The 21,308-nt window shown below is 38.1% G+C and overlaps 1 protein-coding gene and 1 long non-coding RNA gene across 2 annotated transcripts in view; both read left to right on the top strand.

Annotated features, from left to right (window-relative positions):
• unc13c (unc-13 homolog C (C. elegans)) overlaps positions 1–21,308 on the top strand; it is a 404,470-nt gene that overhangs the window by 186,334 nt on the left and 196,828 nt on the right. Inside the window, exons 19-20 of the mRNA XM_084408974.1 lie at positions 12,497–12,623; positions 21,140–21,236. Of these exons, the coding sequence (XP_084265100.1) occupies positions 12,497–12,623; positions 21,140–21,236 (224 nt within the window). The remainder of the gene's footprint in view (positions 1–12,496; positions 12,624–21,139; positions 21,237–21,308) is intronic.
• LOC311290486 lies at positions 17,444–18,044 on the top strand. The gene is made up of 2 exons (XR_014627390.1): positions 17,444–17,514; positions 17,800–18,044. It is a non-coding gene; the product is annotated as an uncharacterized lncRNA (long non-coding RNA).

Here is a 21,308-nt window from a genome sequence, read left to right as displayed (position 1 = left end):
AATTCTGATGGATCGTGTTATGTTATTTGATGGCTGGTAATAAATCTGTCAGAAAAAAGAAAAAAAATGTTACCTTTACGGATAAAACAGCTTGCCACTGGCAGCCCTTTACAAAAATTAACCATGGTTTTAAACAGTTCATCTATAGCATTTGTATTAAAACTCCAGTAACCACACATTTACCATGGTTACCACTACATGAACCATAATATTTGTATAGTAAAACCATGGTAATAAAAAATAAAAAAACATGATTACTGAAATTTTACTTATGTAACACCATGGTTATTTTTCATAAGGTATCGGATTGAAAATAAAATAAGTGGTATCACCTATCCCAGTATTACAGTGAAAACACTGATTGCCGGAAAATTTCGTTTTTATTTGTTCTGTGTGGATATCCCATACTGTTTGAGTTCTTGGCTTAATAAGGGCTTGTCTCAAGGGAGGACATGTGCTGGAGGTGCGCTGGCTCTCAGTGTGGGTGGATGGCACTCTGGGCAGCCTGGCATATACATCTCCTGCTGCCCCTGAACCACACTGCACTAGCACTCGCTTTAGCCTTCGGGACCAATGATTAAAGTGACACTGTCAGAGCGCATCACATCCCTCTTCTCAACCATCTACCTCTTCACACCACACATAGGTACATTACAGTTAGAGACTGTAGAATTGTCATCTCTTTGTTGATTTTGGAGTGAAATGTAATCTAGATCTGTTATTGACAGATTTAGGCCCCGATCACACCTGACGCGTTTTTGCAGTGAGAGGCGCCTTTTTTCAATTGGTTTCTTATGGCAGCAAGTGTTCTGCGCGCTGTTTATGCGCCTGCTGTTACCCAGGGGGGCAGTGTTTCGGAAAACATTGAAGCTTCCCTGGGCGCCGCCATTTCTTTCTTTCTTTCTTTCTTTCTTTCCTTTATTTATATAGCACAAGTAAACACAACAGAAGTTGACCACTGTGCTTCACATAACATAAATCCAAGAAGATTGAAGAATAAAAATATCATTCAGACTGTAAAAAAAAAAAAAAAAAAAAAAAACATAGATAAATTTAAATTTAGAGAAATGCACGCTCCAAAAGATACACCTTTAATTTGAGTTTAACCTCATATAAAGAGGATAGCGATCTCAAGGAGACAGGGAGTCTATTCCACAGCCTAGGACCGACAACAGCGAAAGCACGGTCCCCTCTTGACTTTAAGCGTGAGCGTGGCTGGGACAGATTATAGTTACTCGTGGACCTTAAACACCTCCCAGGTACATTGATTAGCGGACCCCCACCTGCTGTTAGCCATCCATTGACTCCCATTCATTTTGGCGTCACTTTGACAGCGAATAACTTTACATCTGAGGCTCCATTTGTCCATTATTTATTTCTAAAGAAACACGAAAATGTATAAAAGGCTCCATTACCTTGTACAGTAGATGCAGTTTTTGTAAAAATAGGCTAACGATTGCGTCATAACCACGCGACTCTCTGTCGCACAGTAGAGAAATTACCATATGGACAGGAGGAGAAGCTCGCGGGCAGTCGGGGGGACGTGGAGGCAAAATTACAAAATAATTAATCAGAATACTTAGCAAAAGTTTCTCCTTCTCCTAGCTCATGGACACCTCCTACTCAAACTCTCCGTCTCTGCAAGTTTCGGAAGGGAATGATTCAGATTTCTCTTGGCACAGCTACTTGTCATGGTTCATGATTTCACTGTCTTCTTCTTGTCTCGTGTCATTGTTGTTGTATGTGTGTGTGTGTTGGGCGTGGTCTGGATCATTACCGCTGATCAGCGGTGACAGCTGCAGCTCACTAACGGCGCCAGCTGCAGCTGATCAACGTGCATATATATACTCACGTTCTCTGTCTCCTCTTTGTCAGATCGTTGTGAAGTCTCCTCGTGTTGTATCCTGTTCCTGTTTGGCGTTCTCTGTTGTGCTTCAGTCTGGCGTGTTCGTGAGTCAGTGTTCCCGTTTGGTGTTGCAGTTTGTTCCTCGCTCTGTCTCTGGATTACTTCATCTGGTTCATTCACGGATTCCACCATTCACCACCGTCATCTTCTGTGTTGCCTGTCGAGGTCCCTGCGCCACTCAACTGCCACTGTGTTTGTTCCATGTTCATCTGTCTCTGAGTATTACTAATAAATCCCCAGAGCAATGGCCAAACCGAGAGAGCCAACCAAGATTTGGAAAGGGTGTTGCGATGTTTGGTCTCCAAGAATCCTTCCTCATGGAGCCAACAACTTTCAATGGTGGAGTACGCTCACAATACGTTACCAGTGTCATCCACAGGCCTATCACCGTTTGAGTGTAGTTCAGGTTACCAGCCACCAATTTTTACCAGTCTGGAATCCGAAGTCGCGGTCCCCTCCGCTCACGCCTTCGTCCAGAGGTGTCACCGCACATGGACTAGAGCCCGTGAGACTCCACTCCAAGTGGGAGCGCGCACCAAGGCTAAAGCTGATCGCCACCGGTCTAAGCCTCCCGTATACGTCGTTGGTCAAAAAGTGTGGCTTTCTACCAACAACATTCCTCTCCGCTCCGTTTCTAATAAGCTTGCTCCCAAATTCATTGGCCTGTTCACTGTCGCCAAAATCATTAGTCCGGTGGCAGTCCGCCTCAATCTTCCTCCAGCGTACAGGAGAATTCATCCCGCCTTTCATGTATCAAAAATAAAGCCTGTGTTTCGTTCTCATATTAATCCGCCTGCCCCGGTTCCCCCCCGCCGCGACTCGTAGATGGGGAACCTACATATTCGGTTAATCGTATTCTGGACTCAAGACGGAGGGGACGCGGATTTCAGTACTTGGTGGACTGGGAGGGTTACGATCCTCACTAACGGCGCCAGCTGCAGCTGATCAACGTGCATATACAGTGGGTACGGAAAGTATTCAGACCCCCTTAAATTTGTCACTCTTTGTTATATTGTAGCCGTTTGCTAAAATCATTTAAGGTCTTTTTTTTTTTTTCTCATTATTGTACACACAGCACATGGGTAGCAATATGGGTATTGACAGAAAAACACAGAATTGTTGACATTTTTGCACATTTATTAAAAAAGAAAAACTGAAATATCACATGGTCCTAAGTATTCAGACCCTTTGCTCAGTATTTAGTAGAAGCACCCTTTTGATCTAATACAGCCATGAGTCTTTTTGGGAAAGATGCAACAAGTTTTTCACACCTGGATTTGGGTATCCTCTGCCATTCCTCCTTGCAGATCCTCTCCAGTTCTGTCAGGTTGGATGGTAAACGTTGGTGGACAGCCATTTTCAGGTCTCTCCAGAGATGCTCAATTGGGTTTAAGTCAGGGCTCTGGCTGGGCCATTCAAGAACAGTCACGGAGTTGTTGTGAAGCCACTCCTTCGTTATTTTAGCTGTGTGCTTAGGGTCATTGTCTTGTTGGAAGGTGAACCTTCGGCCCAGTCTGAGGTCCAGAGCACTCTGGAGAAGGTTTTCGTCCAGGATATCCCTGTACTTGGCCGCATTCATCTTTCCCTCGATTGCAACCAGTCGTCCTGTCCCTGCAGCTGAAAAACACCCCCACAGCATGATGCTGCCACCACCATGCTTCACTGTTGAGACTGTATTGGACAGGTGATGAGCAGTGCCTGGTTTTCTCCACACATACCGCTTAGAATTAAGGCCAAAAAGTTCTATCTTGGTCTCATCAGACCAGAGAATCTTATTTATCACCATCTTGGAGTCCTTCAGGTGTGCTTTCATGTGTCTTGCACTGAGGAGAGGCTTCCGTCGGGCCACTCTGCCATAAAGCCCCGACTGGTGGATGGCTACAGTGATGGTTGACTTACTACAACTTTCTCCCATCTCCCGACTGCATCTCTGGAGCTCAGCCACAGTGATCTTTGGGTTCTTCTTTACCTCTCTCACCAAGGCTCTTCTCCCCCGATAGCTCAGTTTGGCCGGACGGCCAGCTCTAGGACGGGTTCTGGTCGTCCCAAACGTCTTCCATTTAAGGGTTATGGAGGCCACTGTGCTCTTAGGAACCTTAAGTGCAGCAGAATTTTTTTTGTAACCTTGGCCAGATCTGTGCCTTGCCACAATTCTGTCTCTGAGCTCTTCAGGCAGTTCCTTTGACCTCATGATTCTCATTTGCTCTGACATGCACTGTGAGCTGTAAGGTCTTATATAGACAGGTGTGTGGCTTTCCTAATCAAGTCCAATCAGTATAATCAAACACAGCTGGACTCAAATGAAGGTGTAGAACCATCTCAAGGATGATCAGAAGAAATGGACAGCACCTGAGTTAAATATATGAGTGTCACAGCAAAGGTTCTGAATGTGATATTTCAATATTTCTTTTTTAATAAATGTGCAAAAATGTCAACAATTCTGTGTTTTTCTGTCAATGTGGGGTGCTGTGTGTACAATAATGAGGAAAAAAAAAGAACTTAAATGATTTTAGCAAATGGCTGCAATATAACAAAGAGTGAAAAATTTAAGGGGGTCTGAATACTTTCCGTACCCACTGTATATACTCACGTTCTCTGTCTCCTCTTTGTCAGATCATTGTGAAGTCTCCTCGTGTTGTATCCTGTTCCTGTTTGGCGTTCTCCGTTGTGCTTCAGTCTAGCGTGTTCGTGAGTCGGTGTTCCCGTTTGGTGTTGCAGTTTGTTCCTCGCTCTGTCTCTGGATTACTTCATCTGGTTCATTCACGGATTCCACCATTCACCACCGTCATCTTCTGTGTTGCCTGTCAAGGTCCCTGCGCCACTCAACTGACCCTGTGTTTGTTCCATGTTCATCTGTCTCTGAGTATTACTAATAAAATACTTTTACTTGCATTATTGCTTCCTCACCTTGAGTACTATGACACTACTAGAAGACAGACGGGTTGCTCACGTCACATCTACGTCGTCAAGCTCAGTTTGTGTCTGCGCAGTACGGTCAGCCATCAGGAAGTGAGAGCTTCTAATTGACTTCACTTTTCTCCGTTGAAACCTATGGGGTCGCTGTGTCCAGTTTATATACTGTCTATGGTTTTACCGCCTGCTGCACCTCGTGTGTTTGCAGTTGAAAAAAGCAACTCAGAGCGGAAAAAGCGCCCGACGTCATCGCGTTTTTTTCCACTGTCCAATCGAATGAATGGAGAGGCGGGCCTTCCGTTTTAGTGATGAAAGCTATAGTTGCTTGAATGCCCGGAGAGTGCGATGATGGAGGATAAACTTGTGGTGCTCTCGCGGGTTACCAGGAGCTTAACGACTTCACGAACCATAACTACCACAATGTTAACAGAAAGTAAATAAAGTTAATAAAAGGATAATTTGACGTTTACTTGACTGACAGGACAACTGTTTCAGTGGTTGCCTAGCAACATAAAAAACGCAGCGCACTGCTCGTTCTGTGTGATGGGGCAGTGCTCCTCGCGTTTTCGAACCTGAAAAACGCGTTAGGTGTGATCTTAGGCTGCGTTTACACTGACACAAAAAATCTGATCTTTCGTGTAAACACAAAAATCCGCACGAGATCCAATTTTTTCGCATCTTATCTGAGGCACTTCCAAATGTGGTTTTAAATCAGATATATATCCGATATCTGGACATCGACCTACGTCTGAACACGCATATCCGATTCCTCTTTGAATTCCAAGCCACCACAAGGCGAGGACGACACGTTTATTCACAAAGATGGCTTTTTAATGTTGTATTATGAGGCAGTTGTGCCTGTATGCACTCGCTCACAGGTTTTTTATTGAGGTGGGAACTTTATATTTATCTTTGTAAAGAAACGAAATTGCGAGAACAGAAACATTCAGGAGCTCATTAAAATTCAGGAGAATTCATTGAAAAATAATAATACAGGACTACTTTATTTCACTTCAGAATTCTAGATCTGAGCTGTAGATAAATGAAAATTATTTCCTAACTATATACCCGTTCCGTCAGATTTTGTGTTGCAAAACATTCATGAGTCATGACAGCTGTTATCTTGTTCATGCTGGCAAATAATCATGACCACCCGACATGAATTAAATAAATAATTTTAATAGCACGGGCATTCAAAACCAGGGTCTACCATGTGCATAGTAAAACGTGAAGTAAAGTGAATGTAAACAGGCGGGCCAAAACATCGGATATGGTCAAAAGATTGGATCTGTGCATTAAGACTTAAGAGTGTAGATGCAGCCTTTGTGAGATTTACCCAATAGTTTCAGTTAACTCTCTTTTACAGCTTCATTCTTCATGCAACATTCAGACACACGGCTGCAGCGCCATGTGTTAATCAGGACGTTCTTTGTGGTGGAAAACTCCAGAACTATGGATTATGAATGCTTTGATGTTAAAGTGATGTTAAAGTGAGAGAAAAAATAAAAAAAATCTTGAAAAGCAAGTCACTCTGTGTGACGCTATCCCTTACATTAGCCTCGAGGTGACTGTTCCCTGAGAAAAATAACGGTTTCTTTAAGATAAACGAGCAATTCCACGGTATGGCAAACAGCGCCACAATTCAGGAATTAAACTTCTCAGAGGTTGCAAGAAACAATGAGCTGCCAAAAGAGTTAGTCATTCATTTTAATAATTCATGCAGACATGCTTCATAAGCAGGTGTTATTAATGTCGTTCATTATGGGGTTTTGGAAAACATATGAAGCATTATGGAAATGCAGAGCTGCCTAAACCAACCGAGACTCCTTCTATCATAAGTCTTGGAGTTTAGCTCTGCATTTCCAGAACATGTTAATGACAACATTCCACAATGACTTCCAGAACTTTCAGAATGAAATATTCAGCAGGAAATAATGTCAGCCGGGACTTTGTAGATCCATTCATCGCATTTATCTTCCATAATTTGATGTGTTTCACAGTGAAGGAGAATATTCAGGTGGAAATAATTTGAGGAGAGAGTATCTGTGTTATTTTAGTGTTACGTACACTGTAAAAAAAATCTGGATTTTATATATATATATATATATATATATATATATATATATATACCGGTATATATACCGGTGTGTATATATATATATATATATATATATATATATATATATATATATATATTTATTATTGTTTGCATGGGATTTTTTTTTTACTTTTACTTGCTCCCAAAAGTATTTATATTTTATTTTATAAGTTATTTTATTTTTTTGTCATTTTTTACAAATTTTTTTAAATTATATATTCTTTTGGTTTATTTTTATTTAAGTTTAAGTTTTTTTTATAATTTCCAGTTGCCAGTAATTGTAATACTTAAACTTAAATCAGTTAGTTAGGCGACATCAAGTTTTTCATCAACTTTTGAATAGTTTAAGTTTTAGCTGTATTTAATGATAACAACCCTGACAGGAATGGATTGTATCTATAAGGATTTAATGGGAATTTAATGGAATTTGGTTTTAAAATAACCAGAAACTTGTATTAGGGAGTAAATTAACTAGTTTAATTTTGACTTTAATATATGTGATTTGTCTCATGTGGCCATTGTGATAGCAGCAGCTTAATTATGTCTGAAGTTTTCAGTAGAATCTTGTAATTATGGTAATTCTGCTGTGATATAAATGCATCAAATTTTTCAAGCCATATGCAACAATTAAAGATCAGCATGTAAGCAGCAGTTTGAATCATTATCTTTGCTTTCAGACTACAGTGGTTGTTTCCATGGCAAGCGGGGCGATTGTTTGCCTGGTAAAGCTATTAAAAGCTCAGGTGGATCAGGGTTTTGGGTTCAAGTGACCCTCATTGCAGGTCTGGCACTGGATGGAGGGCAGAAACATGAGCGTATCACTTCAGCCGAAGGGCTTGAAATCAGAACTTCACAGTGCAGTGATGAATGAGATGATCTGCATTAATTCATTATTTACTGACACTTGCATTTAAGTGTTGACAACCACAGTCTGATAGGTTGAATATTTTAAATCGTTCTGTGAATTTTTGAGAAGGTGGTCTGTCGCTGTGTACTGCATGTTAAGGTGAGATGTCATGAAACCTTAATCATTACTGTTATATAACAGAATATCATGTTACTGCTCATGTTTATTGAATATGTTCTTAATAAGATTCTGATTATGGCAATATTATGGTATATTTGGCCATTTCTTTATATCTGTAAATAATTGATAATAAAGAAAGGCAGTCAGCTGGACATTAACCTTCTTCAAACCCCGTCAGGATTTATTTTTATTTTTTTATTTATTTATTTATTTTTTTTTTATAATGAGTGACTGACTGTACATTATATACTGTATATTTTTTAAAGAGAATATTGATTAATATTGGGTGTAAATATTTAACATAATATTTAAAGGGGACATAAAAATCTGACTTTTTCCATGTTTAAGTGTTATAATCGGGTCCCCGGTGCATCTACCAACCCAGTTTTGGTAAGCCTTTCTCTGCAAGCATGTCAAAAAATAAGCCGTTCAGATTTCGCTCCCTTTCGGACGTAGGAAAGGGATCTTATTATAATATTACCGCCCCTTAATCTGCACGTTTACCCCCCACGGTGCCACCATTTGGTTTTCGCAAGCGGCAACAGTATAACCAGATCGAACGCAATGGCAGAAGTTCGAGTAAAGCATGCAAACTGTTCTGTCGTTGCTGTACAGACGAGCACAGAACAGTATTGGACCAACAAATGTCACAGCTGTCTTATAAAGACCTCAGGGAACTGTGTCAGCTTGTGTAAAAGTTAAACATGACGGTACTTGCAAGTCGATGAGATGAATCAATGCAACTCCATAACAACTCCATGAATGTATCCACTAACCATTCAGAAACTTCCAGGTGCTTCTAAAAGTTGCAACCTCTTCCTGAGTCTCTCTGCACTCGCTACTGGTTATCTCTGGGATATTGGATGAGTGAGATTATCCGCGTGTTTTGTTATTGCCGGAGTATCCAAAGCTTGTGTAAAGGATCGGCTGTCTTCTGAACAGAGGCGAGGAGCAGCAGCTCAGTTGCATTTTAAAGGGACACACAAAAATGGCGCATTTATGCTCGCACCCAAAAAGGGGCAAATTTGACAAGCTACAGTATAAATGATCTGGGGGGTATTTTGTGCTGAAATTTCACAGACACATTCTGGGGACACCATAGATTTATACATCTTGTGAAAAGGGGCATAATATGCCACCTTTAATATCAATTAAAATTAAAATGTAATGTGATTTTATTACATTTAATGCACATTAAAATGTGACATAAATGTATCTATATATAATGAATGTATAATCATTTGTTAACAAACATGTATTCATTACTTCAATGAGCTCATTGTTTCTGCCTTAAATTATTGCATTGTTTACATTAAAGCAACACTAAGTAGAAATCGTGTTTTTGTAAAAAAGCGACCCCTAGAGTCGCTGTGGAATACTTGCACTGTCGTAAATATTTTGCTATTGTGCTCGTTTACACTATTTACAACCTCTATGTTAGGCTTATTTATGTCCTGATAATTATGTGAGATATTGAAAACTGTTCTCATGATAAACGCAGGAATCAACGTCAGCAGCGTCGTCTGATATCCCTCAGGATACGTGATACACCTCACAACACCTGAGTTCAGCTGGCAAACTATTCGTGAGGCAAGCTAGGCAATAAAACAACGCAAAAAACACGTAAGAGAAACGAGTGTTTGTTAGCAAGTCTGTTAACAGCTCTGATAATCGAAAGCTAGACATATGAGGAAATTATTGGACTGGTCTAATTATCAACATGAATGAATCGTAAAAAAATGACATACTACAAGCAAGCGCAACAACATACTCAAACAAGTTTACAAATAAGAGATTTATTTACTGGCCACTTCATGCGCTTTCTCAGATCGGATAGCTATCTGATTTATCAAAACGATTCCATTACACCTGGTCACATAAATGTGTTTTTGCGAAACGGATTTAAATCCGAAGCCCTGGCTGGTAAGATCATTTCATTTCTTTACTTTTAATAACGATGATTGTGTGTAAAGCGTCTGTGACTTACTTTCACTTTGATTTGTTAGTTTGCACGTTGGCTTGATAAATAGATGCTCAGTTGCTCATCTGCGGTGATGCGTGTTCCAGTAGTGGTGGTGGGGGAAGTGACGTATGCCGTAAAGCAGTCGAATTTTGTAGTTCTTTTTGTGCTCTGGTTACTACCCGAACCCCGAAGTTACATAGTGCCAGTAAAAGCGATATAGACCGCGTCAGGCTATGGCAGACGTGTCATTCAACCTATTGTAAGTCGATGTACCATCACAAGGGTCTTGGAAATATATTATGAAGGTTGAAAAGTTACATAGTGTTACTTTAATACATGTTTAGCTAACTATGTGATTTGTATGTACATTTCTGAAATACATATTTTAGACAGTTACCTCTGATAACAGATCACTCTAAATTGTAATGTGGACTCTTTGAAAAGCTGCTTTGAAACAGTGTGTATTGTGAAAAGCGCTATACAAATAAATATGAATTGAATGGAATATTTTTATTAGCAAGGATACATTAAACTGGTCAAAAGTGACAGGACTTAAAGGAATAAAATAAAGTATTAAAAGGGATCTAAGGGAACAGAGAATAAGAAATACAGTAAAAGAAGTTCTAGGTGTAATTGTAGTTGTGAAGGAACTAGAGATGCGCGGACGGGCTATTATTTCATCCGCAACCGCATCACAAAAATCATCATCCGTCCGCCATCCAGCCGCACCAACGTTTTTGACCAATTTTCAAAACCGCACCCGCCCGCCATCCGTTGATTGGTGTATACATATATTTTTCATTTGATTGGTTCAACCGCCCGCCACCCGCCCGAATTTAATTAAAATATTATTTTTCGTCACGTCATCCGCCCAATCCGCGGTTTATCCGCGGAGTCCGCGGCTGTAACCGCCAACCGCACATCTCTAGAAGGAACCAATTCAAACTATTTGCAAATATTTTGTAAATAATAGCATAGCTTGCATTACTGGATATTACTTTAAGGCATTTTTTCTATTTCTATCAAAAAACGGTTCAATCAACGGTTAAATCTTTAGCTACTAACTTCTTACCATGCGCTCTTTCACTATTAAAACTGAAGTGTCGTTTTGGAATTCACACTCGTGTTCTGTAAACAGTAAGGCCCACCTTCTTCGATTTGATTGGCCATCTCAATCATTTTGACATTGAAGAGCACTCTTAGAACGCTGAGGCAGACCAAACAAAAACAGAATTTAACTTTTAAAACTTTTTGTCATCCTAACCACAAACAGAGCGGTTCGTAATGGAGTGCAGCAGAGCAGCATCAAGAATATCAAAAATTGGGGAGGACAATTTGACCATTTATGATTCCCCTCCCTTTAATGTCAATTTTTGGTTACAGCCCTGTGCTGCACTACTGTGATTAAGTCAATAAAGTCCTCCATGTCTGTCGGAGGTGATATGTCCTCATGTTTTCACTGGGAGTGAGAGGTTACGGTGAATATATATGCTGACATCTCTCCTCACTGTAGTTGCATGTCATTCCCTGCCCTTGACAACTGCAGGAATTACAGTAAACAACTCTCCTTCTCCCTTACTGTCATTTTTGAGCTATACTTCACTGTGCTTCCTCTAATGGCTGCCAGACTGTCGTCTCCTGAATCCTCTCGCTGTTTAGCTGCTGTAGGTTACCCACAATCCTCTCTGACCTTTATTATGTGGCATGTCAGAGTGTATATCACAGCTCCCCTGCCAAACATCCCAACAGGCCGCTGAGACTCTGTCGTCGGTCCGCGTTGTGTCCACACAGGTGGGCAGGTTTTAGTTTTTTAGTCTGGGATGAGCTCTACTTCCTGTGGCCGTGTGCACTTACAAAACACAAATGTACAGATCGTTCTGGTTGCTGTCCGACAAATCAATCAGGCGTACCTTTCCTATGTCCTGTTTTGCTCTGTAAGCTCTCAGAGGGAAGTTTTATTGCTCAAATGATGGTTTTTGTTTCATAACTCAGGGGATATTAAAGTCAACATGAAATCAAAACTGTCACATTTACTTGCTTAATATACAGTATGTTATTTTTGTGAACAATTCAACTGTGCACAACACTGTTATTCCAAGTGAAACGTTTGTTTGTTTGGAGTCTATTTGCTCTCCATGTAATCTCATTGTCTTGTATAAACATTTGAGATGTTAAATACATAAATATATATTATGAGGATGACATCTCAGTGGTGATTTTTTTTTTTTTTTTTTCTGTGGTGTCCTCTTGGTTACAGCGTTATTTTCGTATTAAGTATATACATTATAGTTTTATGTACTATTAGTTATACACTATATAGTTTATTAATATGTATGTACTTGAAAATTATAGTGCTGTTAAATTTACGGTATTCATTTAATTGCCAAGGCAACTTTTCTAATCTTCATATACAGTATATTCATATATAATAACCCTGTTACATACTGATGATGATGATGATGATGATGTTTGTGGAATGTCTTCAGACACTAAAGCTCAATACGTTGCTACGTTTCTGTGTCTCAAACCAGATGCATGACTCATGTTTCATTCATTATTTTTATTTTTTTTTTTTACTTTCATTTGCAGAACATGACAAGCATCGTCTATGCAAGAGCACAGAGTACATGAATTTGCACTTCAAAGTCAAATGGTTCCACAACGAGTACGTCCGAGACCTGCCTGCCTTTAAGGGAATTCCTCCGGAGTATTCCCTGTAAGTATCCCATGTTTATTTCCTCCTCTCTCGCTCTCTTATAGTATTAAAACCATTGACTTGTGGTGTCTTCTGAAATGAGGAGTCAAGTTCCCCTCTCATGTAAAAAAAAAACATATTCCATTTGATTTTTACACAGTTTGGAACTTTATACCTTACACTTCATATTTTCATGTGCATTGCTTGTTAGACATAATTTAATTATGTGCATACGACAAGTCATTTTTTTTATTTATTTTTTTATTTTTATTATATATATATATATATATATATATATATTAGGGGTGGCACGGTTCACAAAACCCACGGTTCGGTTCGTATCACGGTTTTAGGGTCACGGTTTTCGGTTTGTACGGTTCTTGTTGTTATTTTTTTCTAATCTTTAACACTTCAAAAATTTACTTCAGCATATGATATATAGCTTAATTATCTAATTATTAATTGATTTATTTCATAAATGGGGCGTGTTTGCAAAACGCAGCTTCTCATTTCCCATTTCGAAGTAATATAGTGAGTGAGCGGTCACCGTGAGGAAACTTTCAGTGGCCCTGGAGGTCCATCCATCTGGAGAGCTACGTGGGCTGTGTCGGACAGTTCTTTGTCAATTTCTCCTCGTGTCTCGTCATCATAGGCGTAATTTGCGGGTGGGACATGTACCCCAGGGTCGATATTGTCCCCACCACTTTTGAAACATCGCGCGGCACGGATGTTCCAATACAAATAAATAAAACATCTCCAGTTAACTAGCAAATTATTCGTTTCGTTCGCTTGTTAAATAAGAAGCAATCTAGCGCTGAAATTTGTTTTTTTAATCAAGTGATCAAAGTGCTCGTTGCCGCTGCGATCAGTGGCGTGGATACAGTGTTCTCTTGTGGCTCGCGCACACGCCGCAGTCTTCACTCGGACGCGCGCTTCAATCCGTTGAGGAGACTCTCTATTCGTTCCGGTGAAATCACAAAGCAAAATTCACACAAATCTGTCCCTGCTTGATATACAACCACTGATAAACATAATCGGTTTTGATGAACCTATGACACGCTTGGCAAGAGTTCTGCCACTGGACCATTAAAGTAGGCTACATTTGTGAAACAGTCGACCTATGTATTTATTCACGTGAAAAAACAACATAGTGGAGTAGATCTCATTAAATGTCTAAGTAAACCCAGTGTACTATTTAAATCGATTGCTGGACATCATAATGTTATTCTACATACATCTGATTTATGATTTAGCATTGTATTAGCACGGGCACGAGGCGATTATGTCCCGATTAAATGCTGCGATTATGTCCCACCCACGGACGGACGCTCAGCGTCTCTGGGAGTGAATGGAGGAGTGGGCTGGCCTGGACTCCGGGCTTCTGCGTGATGATTGGAGGGTCTGTCGAAAGGCTGCATTTCCATTTGATTGACAGCGATTTCATACAATAAAAAGTGTAAGGACGCTGAAGCTATTCGAGCTCAGTCCCATCGCGGATTTCATCGCAGAAAGCAACTAGTTGGTACGACAGGGTCACAGAGCATTTTCTTAAAAAGGAACATAGAATTTACGTTTAAATAAATGGGCAATTTTTTATGATGTAGGCTAGGCCGAAAATGAGCTTCCCCTCTTTGAAAGACCAGCAGCCGCCACTGATATATATATATATATATATACTCCCATTAGACAACCAAAACTATATTTAGTAACACTTTACAATAAGGTCACACTTGTTAACATTAGTTAATGTATTAACTAACATTACCTAATAATGAGCTATACATTTGTTACAGTATTTATCAATCTTTGTTAGCAAATGAAACCGGTTACACTTTTTATTTTAAGGTGTCCATTTTACAGTGTAATTATACATTTAAGTACTGAGTAATATTAATTAACTACATGTAGAGTTATGGTTAGGATTAGGGTTTGGTTAAGGATTAGTTGCATGTAATTATGTATCATTTATAGTTGTTACTATATTAACTGCATGTAACGTGTAACTAGGACACTAACATAAAGTGTTACCATGAAACCTTATTGTAAAGTGTTACCCTATATGTTGTATGTCTATATTCAAATAATAACTATTTATTACACGGGTCTCTAAAATGCTTGATTGATTGGTCAGTCATGACATTCTGAAGTCAGATATTGCCCAATACTGACCGTCGTCAAAAGCAACGCTGTATAATTCCGCTCATTCAGGTATTTGAGGGCCGGTGCTTCTTTAATGTCTCTCATATCACGTTTCATTCAAATACAGCCATTGCCATCTTGTGCCTTAGTTATCGACTGTATTTACTTTAAAATGAAACCAGAGGATTCCAGTATTAATAGTAGGTAATGGTAAAATTGTTGTGTTGTGTTTTGTACACTGTTAATAGGACATTAGATGATAATAAACAGGGAATATTTAAAAACGGTTTCTTCTCAGATCAATATTTCATGTCCACGTCATTATTTATGTGATGAATAGCTGTGTAATAAGTGATACGACTGTGCATTATCCCTTAAAGTCCCCCTTTGGTGAAAATCAAGTTTTTAACATTGTTTATGTCTATGTGGTGTTTTAATACTCTTTAAAGGCCATTGCACAGACAGAAGCCAACAAACACCAAAGATTTCCCTGTTGGCGTTGTTCTGGGTTTGGTTTCACCCGACTAAACATGTTCATTCGCCTTTTGTCGGGTCTTGGAATGTCTGAGCCGTGCGATATGATTTTCCAACAAACTCTGACGTACTCTAATGTAAACATCCTTTATTGATATGAAAATACCCCAAACCTCATGAAAATCACATACAAACCATATAACAGTAGTCAACTTTTGAAGTGGATCAAAACCTTCCATCAAAGTCATAAATGAATTTTGAACAATATACCCATTCTTGTCTTAGGACAAATTTGATGAACTTTTTTGATCCATTTCAAATGTTGATTACTGTACTATCGTAAGTGTGTGTTTATTAGCTTTATGTTTCATGCGTAGAAACATTTCTCTGGGAAGTGAAAACACAGACAGACAGCACAGGAAGCCGCCAATGGTCACCAGATCGCATAAATCAGTGGTTAATGAATAGAAATGATGATTCTGTCGAATAAGTATTAAGTAAGCGCATGTAAATGTATCAATATTTCTCCAAGTATGCACACTTTTGGACTAAAAGCCATAATGGATGCTGTTTAGTGCAGGTATGTGAACATAAATAAACCACAGCAGACATGACTGTATGTGAATGAATGTTGCTATTCTATTCAAATTACTGATTATTTGGCACTTCTGACATTAAGAAATTCCTGTCACTGTAACCAAATTTTATAATAAACAGTGGACAAATATCGAAGCTGGATGATTTAATCTTTCTAATAAAACAGTTTGTCTAGATCAACTGCAGTTCTCTGCATAAATTCAAGTAGGCATTCAAGTAGGCACCTTGTCTTTCCCGTCACAGCAACTGCGGCTTCACCCACAACCTCTTTTGTTTTGTTGAAAAATGACATGTAAATGTCTGACTCGAAGTTTGTCGGTGTCTGTTGGGGCAGTGTGAACATGGCACTTATTTTTCATAAAATTAAAAATCCAACGGCTAACTTGATCGTCAGTTTTTGTTGGCGTCTGACTATGCGGTGTGAATTGGCCTTAAGACAAACCAAGTGCAAATTCTTCAATCAACACCTTTGCTGAGTATTTTCTGCTTAAAACTACAGTGAACCAAAGACAGTCTCAAAAACACGGTCGGAAATCTATTCTATCGGAAACCGTGGTCGGGCTATTTTGCATATTGATGGTTCCGCATATACTAAATGAAGCAAGGGTGTAGAGTTGCATTCAAGCTATTTTAAGGCATGAAGAGTTATTTTCAGAGGAAAAAAATCATTTAAATATGTCATTTTGATTATCAAAGATGAATTTTAACCACATAAACTCCACCATCCCGGCACCGGGATCGAAAATCTTCGTTATGAAGTTCGTACGTTTTTTTAATAAACTTCCTTATATGGTATTACAGAAGTCATGGTATCATTTGAAAGCTTAGAATCTAAACTTTACAAAGAATACCATCACTTTCGTTTTTATGATACATATCGAATGAAATATTAGCTTAAATATGCATTGGTCCCAGGCAAAAAAATCCGCTTTATGATTGCGAAGAAATTTTTCTACAAATATTTCTTTTTTATATATTTCACAAAACAGTCAAGTCATATATCACAAGAAAGCTCTCATTCTAAGGAATTTGACGATGTAGATTATTACATTGTGAGATAATCATAGACCGAAATATCTTCAAAAGAATCCCGCAGTGAAATAAAATCAAACAGAGATGACAGATAAAAGTATCACATTCCTGCTCCGATGGCGGCTTCAGTCAGCCGCAAACAGCCACATAATCTATATCCCCTTTTAGCTTAGGATGCTATCTTTCAAACGAGACCATTTTCACGTTTCTGCGAGCTTTCGTTGGTAAGAAAAACCTTTTCGAATGAACTGAGAGAAGACGCGCTCTGAGCGCAAGACACTGGATCTTCAAGCCATCTGTACAGGCGCGAGCCTTACTTTGTGCTACTGCTAAGGGAAGTCTATATAGTATATATATCTAACCGGAACTGATCTCGCGTCACATTTCAGAGACAACGCGAGTTCAAGAGACCGACGGACGTGCTATATGGATGCGCTCCCTTGATCACTTCCGGGTCAGCGCGCGAGCTCTCTTTTGAGCAAGATATGCGCGAGTTTGCGTGTGTTATTATAGTTTATGAATTGTTTTGATTTTTATAATTGCATCTAGAAAGATAAAAGGATCAATGGCATTGATAAAAGCGATCTTTGGAAGTGCAACTGGTTTCTAAATGGACGATTTGGAGTTGGAGAATGCGAACTCTCCAGACGGAGACGCACTGAACTTTTGGGTACGTATAACCTTATGGTTTTTCAACATTTATAATGTTTATATAATGTTTTTGATAAAGTTATTGTTAGTTTGAAATGTGAAAGCACAGCAACCAATCTGATAAACTATTATTTGAAAAGAAAAGTCGAACGGTTTGGAAATGGAAAGTATTGCGCAATAGCTTCCAAAGTGGAATAAAATGGTCATTTCAGTAAATCTACATTTTTATATTGTGAAATGGATATTATTACAGTGCAGAAACTATGTATAAATAGTGTTTTATTTGTTTCATGTTCTGTTGAAGATTGGCACTGTGGGCACTGTTGGCACTGTTGGCACAGCTGGCATCAGATCACCAGGAGGCTGGCCGGTGATGTTGAGGTGATGCACAACACAGGTGACAAAACTGATGCCCATATAATGAATGATATAAATCTGGAAGATGAGGATCCTGTTCTAGATTGTAATAGACCAAAGATTTTAGGTAAATAATTTGTAAAATGATAAGTCTTGTATCTTCTGAAAGAATAAAATGATCAAAATCATAAAGCGCCTATTTTTTTCTTTCTGTTTATTATATCACAGACACCATATACTATAATATTTATCACATCCAGCAGTGTTTTATATAATTTCAAAGTGTTTTCTGTAAAATGACACTGGAATATTGCATATATTCCACTGTATATGGGTATGAGCAGAGTTTAGATTTGGGTAGGTGGAAATTACATAAAAAAAAGGTAATATTCCTCCCTTCAGATTAATATGCACATCTTTTTCATTTTTTAGTATAGAGAAAAAATTATTTTTTCCAGTGTTTGCTGGCATCTAGAGGAAACAGCCATAAGTGTCTGCATGTTGCTAGACCCCACAGGGCTTGAGTTACACAATTTCAAAAATGAATTTAAAATAAAAAAAATAAAAAAGCGCCTATTTTTTTTTTTGTTTTATTACAGCTCAGACAACATATATTCAAATGTTTATCACTTTTAGCACTGTTTTGTGAATCTGCAAAGGGTTTCCTGTAAAATGACACCAAAATTGTCTATTTTGGAAAAAAATATGTGGAAATGGGAGGCTTTTTAATTTCGGTAGGAAAATCCAGGCGGAAATCCCCAAAAATGGTCTATTGACTGCAGGGGGAATTTAAATGTCTTGTTTGAACTTTGTTCGTCTAGGTTTAAAGCTGTTTGCTAGGATCTGTTTTTCTTTGCAGAAGCTTTGCCTTTAAAGAGCTAATTAAATATTTCAACTTATCAATATTTTGTGTCTAATAGCCATGTAATAAGCGATATAATATACATTCAGTCAGTTTTTGTTTTTGTTAAATAAGGGGTCCTGATCACTCTGTAGGGGTTTATTTTGTGATAATAACCGGCTGGATGCACATTATCCCTTACATATAGGTTTGTATAGGTTTATACATTTTTAACATTGTTTCATTAACAAACTTAAAAGTGTACATAATTTAATTTTAATCATATTTCATTTATTTATATTTTTTATGCTTTCAAATAATAAAACCGAATTTGACTTCCTCTTAGAAAGTGCCCCTGGTTCACATTTACATTGAATGTTGATCCATCCATTCTCAACCCATCATGCATCTGTCCTGGATCCGCAGGCGCACACTGGCCTCTCATTGGCTGCTGTCTGTTGTCAAAAAGTCACTCATTCATTACTGTGAGTTATGAGCGTGGAGAGGCGGGATGACAGACGGGACAGGACATCAGGGAAGAGCCACACAGCTGTCAATCAAAAACCACCTCGAGGAAAATTGATTTTGCCATGAGAATGAGACCGCACATGAGAACTGCTCCGCCCATCATATGTATAACATAAGTGATATGAGAAGTGAATTTGCATTTGCTCAAGGAAATACCAGTATTTTCAAAGCAGCAGAGTAAATAACACTGAGGTTTTAGGTGCATTTAGGTTTAGAATGGAGTCTATAGATGGTTAAAAAATTGATTTAATAGACTAATACAATTCAGTTTGCAAATAGATGAGAGAAAACATTCACATTTCAGTATCTAAATATTATGATGGCATCAGCATGCCGATTTTAGCGTTAGTTAGCGTTCCTGCCCAAGTACACTATAAGTTTACAATTGCAACAGGCATTGTGATCAGATGAATATTGTCTGTTTTACATAATTTAACCAGATGCTTGCTTGCTTATTTGTTTATTTATTTACTGGGGGCATGTTTTTTAATGTATTTTTTTTTTTACAATTAGGCACTAGTCTCACATAGAATATGGACCTATCATAAGCTGCGTATGTTTCTGAGATGTCTGAGAGAGAGCACTGCTGGAAAACATTGCATTTTAAATGTCATATTTGTGAACAAGCATCTGATAAAATAGCAAAAAATTTGTGCATGTACATTTAAACCCATAAATGTCGGCAAGAACATCTGCTAAATGTCGTTCTAACATCCAGGGACATACTGCAAATGAGAAATCGCTGTACAAATTACACCTAGATGAAAAAACACTCTATATATATCTATCTGCAGCTTTCCTGAGCTATCAGGGTCTTATCTGTGAATGTGTGGTTAGGAAACTGTCACAAACCAGATCAATATTTAAGATAGCAAGCTAAATGCCATCATATTAATTCCCTTATTACTGTCAAAAACAGTGAGTTACTGCAAACCATCTCAATCTGAGTAAACAGCTAGTGCAGGTTCATTACATTAGCAGAGCTATTAGTGTGATTCTGCCTGCCACAGGCCATCTACAACGCTTTACTTGATTTAAAAATATGTTTGTCTCATTTCTGCTGACCAAATGCTTGTCTATTGCAAGTGAAATGTTTTCAGAACTATGAGACGATGTTTATACTGTTGCTGAACGTCTCAAACAGATTTAGACAGTCTCCTCTACTGTATTTCTTTATCTGTAACACACTTTTTTTCCATCTGTACGAATCAAAGCATTTAATTGTGTTTACTTGAGTAAACAGTGCTGTGCCCACAAGCGTGCTTGAATTAGATTTTATTTTTATATTTCCTTTCCTTTTTTTTTTCTTTTTTTTTAGTTTTATTTATTTTTTTACCATTTTATGTTTTTTTTTTATACAGTATACAGTACTGCAATGTAAAAGCAAAAGTTGCTGCCTTAACCTTTTAAGTACAATCAACTTAAATTACATTAAATTGACTTTAAAAAATGTGTTGAATCTTGTATAACATAAAAAAGTTGAAAATTGCTTAACTTATTTTTGATAAGTTAAAGCAATGTAAAAGCTTATGTTGTCATAACAGTATTTAGGTTTAATTTATTTTATTTTATGTCAGTTTTAGCTATTTTCAGTTTTGTAATTTTACTGTTTAAAAGGCAACATTTAACATTTTCGTTAAATGTATATTTTTCATCTAATATTTATAATTTATTTTAAGTTTCAATGAACAAAAATGCTTTAATAATTTTAGTTAACAAAAATAATCCTGGTTCATATAAAAATTAGGAATTCAACTTTGCCACATGATTTGTTTCTCACATCTCGTGGATGATGAAATAGTGTGAAAAAAGTATGTATAACATTTTATGATAGGCTCTTTTCTACAGTTTCAGTCTGAGGCGTCAAAAGTGCTCACATCCAAAGCCTTTATTACACTGCTTTATTCTCTCTCTGCAGGTGGTTTGAGCCGTTTGTTATCCAGTGGTTGGATGAAAATGAAGATGTAGCGATGGATTTTGTTAACGGAGCTCTAGAGAGAGATAAAAAAGATGGGGTGAGTTTTTCGTATTGTTACTTTGCTTCAGTAGAGCTTTTCATTTGTAAATTGGCAAATAGTCTAACGCTG

Source organism: Rutilus rutilus (assembly GCF_951802725.1).
Source record: "Rutilus rutilus genome assembly, chromosome: 5".
NCBI lineage: Eukaryota > Metazoa > Chordata > Actinopteri > Cypriniformes > Leuciscidae > Rutilus > Rutilus rutilus.
Note: the sequence above shows the minus strand (reverse complement) of the source record. Positions and strands in the feature narration are given on the sequence as shown.